The sequence below is a fragment of the Polistes dominula genome, unplaced genomic scaffold, assembly GCF_049000335.1.
Source record: "Polistes dominula isolate Pdom_NZ unplaced genomic scaffold, Pdom_raw_medaka contig_23, whole genome shotgun sequence".
Taxonomy (NCBI): domain Eukaryota; kingdom Metazoa; phylum Arthropoda; class Insecta; order Hymenoptera; family Vespidae; genus Polistes; species Polistes dominula.
In genome coordinates this window covers 2,186,469-2,194,011 of record NW_028300963.1, presented here as the reverse complement: position 1 = coordinate 2,194,011, position 7,543 = coordinate 2,186,469, and the positions used below count along the sequence as shown (strand labels likewise).

At 31.6% G+C, this 7,543-nt stretch overlaps 2 protein-coding genes across 2 annotated transcripts; one reads left to right on the top strand and one right to left on the bottom strand.

Annotated features, from left to right (window-relative positions):
- Positions 1-159: 159 nt before the first annotated feature.
- On the bottom strand, positions 160-5,141 carry LOC107065205 (uncharacterized). Its single transcript, XM_015318656.2, is given in 6 exon segments — positions 160-2,281; positions 2,284-3,348; positions 3,431-3,730; positions 3,806-4,682; positions 4,766-4,924; positions 5,000-5,141. Coding segments are annotated over 4 exon segments (3,921 nt in total). The 5' UTR covers positions 4,668-4,682; positions 4,766-4,924; positions 5,000-5,141; the 3' UTR covers positions 160-587.
- An 819-nt stretch (positions 5,142-5,960) lies between these two features.
- LOC107065207 (tRNA-uridine aminocarboxypropyltransferase 1) lies at positions 5,961-7,358 on the top strand. The gene is made up of 4 exons (XM_015318666.2): positions 5,961-6,191; positions 6,500-6,640; positions 6,740-6,926; positions 7,005-7,358. Exons 1-4 carry the CDS (start codon positions 5,961-5,963, stop codon positions 7,337-7,339), a joined length of 894 nt encoding a protein of 297 aa, XP_015174152.2. The 3' UTR covers positions 7,340-7,358.
- The last annotated feature ends 185 nt before the right edge of the window (positions 7,359-7,543 follow it).

The following is a 7,543-nucleotide window of genomic DNA, read 5'->3' as shown; positions in this document are numbered from 1 at the left end:
AAATAACTTCCTACAAAAACAAAATGCTTTTCTCATTCACCTAAAAACAAAAGAAAAAAGAAAAAAAATTTCAGAAAAATAAAAATGAAAAAAAACAAAAACTGGGGGCGACGTAATACGGTATTATTTTACAAAATAGGGTGTTAGATCTTTGCAAAATATGCGGCACAAATGTCTAAACTTTATTAAAACCAACAACAATAACAATAGCAACGATAACAGCGTCAGCAGCAACAACAACAACGAGAACAACAAGAAAATCGTTCCTTTCTTAATCAATTCGTAGAGTTGCATGTATATATTTTTATTTTTATTTTCTTTTCTTTTTCTTTTTTTGTTTTATTTAAAAATTCAGAAGGAACACACACCTGTCGCCGCCTTACGTGAATCCACAACACCACGAGTGTAATCGAGTTTACATACTCGCATGGTAACCTTTATCGCATGCCGAACGAACATTATCCTGGAGACCTACGACATTAGTAAGACGAAAATACAAATGACGATTGCACAACCCCAGGGTAAAAAAACACATGACCCACCATAAATATGCCATACCATATAAATGCACTTTGATAGAATCGTTCTCACGACGCTGCTACGATTGCTAAAAGCAGTGCAAGGAGGCAAGCGAGTAAAACCATGGAATATTCTGTTATAGTTATAGTAATGATGTTAGTTACATAAGGAACACGTATTTCGATCGATCGTGCGAAATAATTCTCGTATGTTTTTAAATCAACCTCCCATACATTCCTCTCACCTTCGCGAACCGCAATAGGCCTGCTGTCATCTTCCGTTTCTATTGGCTCCAACATCTTACATTCCTGTTCAACATTTTTCTTTGCTCCTTCTGCTCCGTTTTCTTGTTCGATATTTGACTCAAATATAACATCTTTCTTCTCTACAATAAATAATTTAAGTTTATCTTTCTCTTCCTTCTTCTTCTCTTCCTCATCTTTCTGCCTCTCCTTCTTCTTCTCTTTCTCTTTTTCTTTTTCCTCCTCCTCCTTCTTCAATTTCTCCTGTTCATTTTTGTTGTTGACTTTGTCTTCGACTTCGATGGCCAAATAACCTTCACCTAGTTTCGCAAGTTGAATCTCTAATTCTTTCATCTCTTGTACGCTACCATTTAAACTAGCTGCAGCTATTTGTAGATCTTCCACGGCTCTGTTAAGATCGATTTCAATTTCCGATGGATGTCTAACGTTATCTTTTTTTAAATTAGGAACATCAAGGTTTTCTTTAGATATATCGGATTCTACGCTTATTGTAACAGGATCTTCGTTTTTCGAGGACGTTGACATTTCATCCTGTGTCTTTTCATCTCCCTCTACTAATAGTGATGACGAACGCGTGCTAGTTTCACGTGTGTTATCGCTGTCGGTTTTAAGATGGCTTGATGAATCATCTCCAGGAACAACATCAAGGCCATCCTGTACGTGGTCAGCAACGTTGCTGAAAGCCTGTGCAATCATCTTTACATTTTCATTCGCCAAACGAAGATAATAATCGAGTTTATCATCTTCAATTTCAAAAACATTTTCTTCATCCAACTTTAAGTCAATGGATTCCTCTGTTTCATCCGTCTCCTTTTTCTTAAATGCATTGGACCGTTCTTGAAGTGTATTATCAAGAAGTTCATTACGTAATTCTGTAATTAAAGGCTCTATCTCAACTTTATTTTGACGAATTGAGTTTTTGGCTTCAATTATTACTTCATCCTGCTCGTTGGTTTTTATATCTGGTTCATCCGTCCCCTTAATTATATTTACTAAATCTTGACACAAACGACTGTATGCAGTAAAATCTGAATCTGTATTATCTTTAGCAGTTAAAGAATCATTACGAGTTTGTTTCCAAGAATCTTGATTAATGTCAACAGATGAAGTCCGTCTGGTAGCACTGAGAAAAGTTGACGTTGGCGTATCTTCACGATGATTAGAATTTTTATCTGACCATTGTATCGTTGTTGACGGAGAGACATAAACTCGTAGCATTTTTCTACAAGGACCAGAATCACGATGATTTCCATTTATATCAAAATTATTTTTGGTATATTTTTCACCATACCACTTTGTATTACCTTGATCGGATAATTCGCCATCGCTGACAACACGTCTAAAATAATCTAATTTTTCTATAGACTTACAAATACTATCTATATTTTCGACGTCATCTTTAATCTCACAAAGGCTTGGTTGTCTGTGCAAATGTATACGCTCTTGATTTATTAACCCATAAAGATTGGCAGATAGAGATCTAACGGCTCTCTTTTTTTAGTAGGAAATTCATTAATAGATTCATTGAAACTTTCTATTAGATTATCTACGTTATTCTTTGTTGGTGTTGTTGTAGAATCTTTTCTAAGTGTTCTGAAAGCTAAATCGTCCGTAACGACATCAGGTTCGCATTGTGGTATATATGGCGAACGAGGTGGATTAGATTTATTTGGCACTGTGTGCAGATAGTCGCTCTCTGTAGCAGTGGTCACTGGTCCAAGTGGTATACCAAAAGGTGGTTGAGGTTCAATAACTTTAAGAGTATTATTGGCATGATGTATACTACGAAAGACAACATCATCTTTCGTTACATCTGGCTCATCACGACGCGTTATGCCAATAGGTGTTTTCATTTCATCAAACACATTGTCTCTACGTGAAAGCACAGGTGAAGCAATAAGGTAACTGATGTTTGAAAATGATGATTGTCCAATAATATCCGACAAGGAAGTTGGTCGTTCAACAGGATGCATTCTTCTATAGGCCATGTCGTCTTTCGATCTATCTGGTGAATCACAAGTATCAGCTTTCACTGGTTTATCTTCAGGTTGTCCATGTTTAAGACTAAATTCTTCCATACTTCTTCTTTCAGCTCGATCTAACAAATCCTCATCTCCAAGTCGTAAACTATTGTATATTTCTTCCAACTCGAAAATAGCTTCCTCAAGATTCTTCGATGATTGTTTTCTCTCTAAAGCTGCCTCTTCATCCATCTTCCTTGTCTTTTTGTTCTTTTCTTCGATATTCATTTCATTCCCATCGTTATTTGTAAGATACGAACGTTCGTTAGAGGATTGAGTATTACGTGCCGAGATTCGTCCATATATACCATTTGGTTCACAATCCATCGATAATTGAATCTGTTTTACACTCTGATCGTATTCATTAACGTTCAAACTAAGTTGATTATTACGATTGTTCTTTCTTCTACACTTTGAAGCCTCAGGCTCGTCCATTTGCAGAGATCGACACGGATTACGTTCAATCTCGTTCGAACGATTACACATTGACGTATACTTATTATTTGTATATTCTTGTGGAAGAATATTGTTGATCTTATCGAATTCTGAAAATAATATATTTTATTATTATTGTGTAATATTGTTAATATCGTGTAATTTCTTCACTTGAACTATATGCCCGCTTACCATCCATCCAATCGAATTTTGGATCCATACATGTATTTGCATATCCGTTAAAAAGTCTTTTCTTTTGACTTCTACCATTAAAAGGAAAAGAATGGCACGCATAAGTAGGAACACGACGAGGATCACGAGGTGGAGGATCTGGTGGATTAGATGATCTTGGCATAGATTTTTGTTCCATAATGTGATCTTTTTGACGGTCAATATCCCTCACCGATGACAGTGTAAAATAATTATTTGATTCCTGTTCCATCCAACGACCAGCAGCAGTGTTGTTTTCATAATAGCTATTTTGATTCATATCTGTAAAATATTTGTGAGTAGAAAGATATTCATTTTTATTACTGTACGATGAATTTTTACAAGAACTTATTATACCTGTATTGATATTTGGAGAACTTAACACAACTGGCTTATGTGTTGGAACTTGATCATTAGATTGCATCATGGTTGTTGATTGTCTTGAATGTTTTATTTGACGAGACGTATCATTCGAATTAACGATAACAATATGTTGTCCTTCGTCAAAACATTCAGAATTGTCTCGTTTAGAATTGATTTGATTGCCATCATCTATGGTTGTTTCTTCTTTAAACAAACGTTTGATATATCGTTCTGTTCTAGCAGCTCGAGTACGTTTGCTATAAGAATTAGTTTTACAAATACTTTGCGAATGTTGATCCTCTAATAGTGATTTAGTCAATGAATTATTAGAAATACGTGAATCTTCATCAGAACTACTGTTAGGACATAACTGATCTCTTTTAGCTTCTACTCTTGCTTTCATTTTATTTTTTCTTATTTTCCTACCCATACCTTCCAACGAACCATCACTACTACGTGAATGTACAGAATCTACGTGTACGTTAAGAGATTCCATTGATTTTTCTACATTAGTTTCGGTTAATAAATTATTAGACCCGGTCTGACGTTCATTATTAGTTTTGACTGGATGAAGTACTATATTGTCCGATTTCTTATTGATTTTAGGAGGTTTCCTTGGTTCCCTTTTACAATAAACTATTTCTTCTTCGTTAGAAGAACTGTCATCATCTCGCATAGAAGATATACGTTTGAATATTCCTCCGATAGACCATTTCTTTTCTTTCTTCTTATAAGACGTTGAAGTTATAGCGTTACAAACTGGCAGACGACGTGTTGGTGGTAAAAGACCATCCATTCTAAGAATATCTTTTCCTCTTATTCTTCTTTTCTCCGTAAAACAACTATTAGATTCCATTTTATATTATTACACCTGAAATAAATCAAAAATTATTTGAAATTTTGAACAAGTAATCATGCATAAAAGAAAATAAATTTACATTATACAGTACTAACCTTTTTTACAACTATTATATATATATAGATAGATAGATCTTAAAAGAATTCCACTAAAGTTAAATATCGAGCGTTCTGCACAGTTGTCAGAGAATAGTAAATAATCTTTGAAGGCCATGTACAATCATTGGTGGTTAGTAACGAATCGACACGTAAACTCTAAAGAAAGAAAAAACTATAGAATAAAATAACTGTAATGGACACTGCATTATCGATAATGAACCACCAACTTACCTTTTACTTGATGAAACATTTTGATTTAATTTAATTCTTTATATATTATTTTATATTTGATCTTTTATTTTACACGCATACAAATTTTCAAATCATCTTATAACACAAGAAACGTTTTATTTTCGTATCGCACTGTACATTTGGTAAATGAAAACTTTTCTTAAATATTAATTTCAACGAAACGACAAATCTTAATAAAATTTGAATGATCTTAAGATTGTTATATTCTGTCATTCCTCACACACAAGAAAACAAAATGAAATTTATTTGACACTTATTATTTGACACTAATTTAAGAATAAGTTAATTATAAGTACGTAATGAAAATCTGCTTGAAGCAAAGTTGTCTAACATGACGACCATAAAAAGTACCCTCAAGTCGACTCTGTTCGCTAATTCAGAAACAGGAGGAGGGAGTACCTTATCAAGACCCCACCCGTAACAATTCTTTTTTCCTAACCTCTCGCGCAGAATCACGCGTGGGTGCTTATACGTCATTGAAACTTAAAACGCATCTTTCTTAGTAAGACGATATAAAAATACTGATTTTATTTTGTTTTCTTTTTCTTTTTCTTTGTTTTTTTGTTTTTTTTTCTTTTTCTTCCATAGGATGAATAAACTTTCTTCGAATTGTTTATATTCATAGGAGTGTTCTCTCTTTACTTGCTTATATGACGTTTCATATATTTACATATATATATATATATGTACAATTTAAAGGTTTTTTGGGTAAAATTTATATCAAATTTTATAGATTACGTTTCCCTTAATACAAGGTGAGAAAGGTGAACTGATAAAATGTATTACTGAAAAAAAAACAACTTTGTGTCGTCGTTTTATATTTAATTTTAAGGATGTGATCAAACGATTAAAAAAAAGTACATGAATGAACGATCAATTCAATAAATTGTGATAATAATTAATTATATTGACTGAAGATTTTGTTTACCACAAAAGTATTATGGCTGAAGGAAATAATATAGTTCTTGAAGATGATAAAAAGTACCATTTGGAAGAAAATCAAAGGATCATCGACAGGGCTCCATTCAAACATTTGAAAATTGACAATGCACAAATTTTAGATACAGTTGAGGGTAGAAAAATATGTGCAAATTGTTATAGGTCGAGAAAATTCTTTTGTTATACGTGTTTTACACCTATGATCGATGAACAATATTTTCCACGTTTAAGGGTATCTATGATAAGATTGTTTAAATATTTAACACATCGTTGACCGTTCATTTGTTAACTCATGTTTTCATGTTGAAATAAAATTGATCGTTTATGAATTAATTCTAGTTTGCATTGTTTTCAAATTTATTATATATAAATAAAGAATATTAAAGTTTACTTTCATATTTAATGAAGAAATAATAGCCGGTAATATGAAATAACTTTTGTATAAAATTGTCAGTCAACAATGCGTTAATATTTTCATAAATATGTAATAAATAATATTGATTATAAGTAATATTAAATATGTTATTATTATTATTATAGTTACCTGTAAAAATAGATATTATCAAACATCCTCGAGAAATAGAAGGGAAAAGTACAGCTGTCCATGCTGCTGTATTAGCTCCTGAAGATGTAAGGATATATATTTATCCAGATTTTCCTGAAATGGTAAAAAACGAAGAGGTATGATAAATATATATATATATATATATGTATATATAGTAATACAATTGATTTTGAATCATTACATTTTTGACATATGTTAATGACATTATCCCTTAGACTGTTCTCATTTTTCCTAGCAAAACTGCTGTAAGTATCGATAACTTTCTTATTAATGAAGTTAAACAAGATGGGAAAAGGATCTTAGAAAGAATCGAAAGGAATGAATATCCAATAAAGAGAGCAATTTTTATCGATAGTACATGGCATCAAACAAAGTCAATATATAAAGATCAACGATTTCGAGGCCTGTATAATATTTAATTAATATTTTTATTCAATTGTTAGAATTTATTTTCATTTCAAATTAAATATTCATTTATAGATTTAAGATGTATCATTTTAAAATCAAGAATGTCACAATTCTGGCGACACCAAAAGAAAAGTCCAAGATGGTATTTGGCAACGATAGAAGCTATTCATCAATTTTTAGTAGAACTTCATACATGTGCCTTTGATATAGCTGAATGTACATATAGAGAAGAGAATAAGGATAATTTGCAAATTGAAGAATTAAATACATCTAATATATCAAATTCTAATCAAAAATATGATGGCCGATACGATAATCTTTTATACTTCTTTAAATATATGTACGAAAAGATACACACTATATATGATCATGAAAAATTATTGGCATATAAAAGACCTCTAGTATAAATAAATATATTCAATTATATTATTCTTTTATAACAATTTGAATATTTATGATTTGTTATTTCTGTACTTTTGATTTTTAAGTAAAAAAGAAATAAAAATTCATTTTTTTTCTGTTAAAATATATATTACATTATATAATTACTCGATAATCTTTTATTATTAATATCTTACTATGAAAGGCTCAGAATTGTAAACCTCAGATAT

Bases quoted from the DNA above. Each gene is read 5' to 3' on its own strand.
- LOC107065207 (XM_015318666.2), top strand. From the start codon at position 5,961: ATGGCTGAAGGAAATAATATAGTTCTTGAAGATGATAAAAAGTACCAT. The intron at 6,192-6,499 runs GTATCTATGATA...TTATTATTATAG, and splicing joins AATATTTTCCACGTTTAAGG to TTACCTGTAAAAATAGATAT. The intron at 6,641-6,739 runs GTATGATAAATA...ATTATCCCTTAG, and splicing joins AAATGGTAAAAAACGAAGAG to ACTGTTCTCATTTTTCCTAG.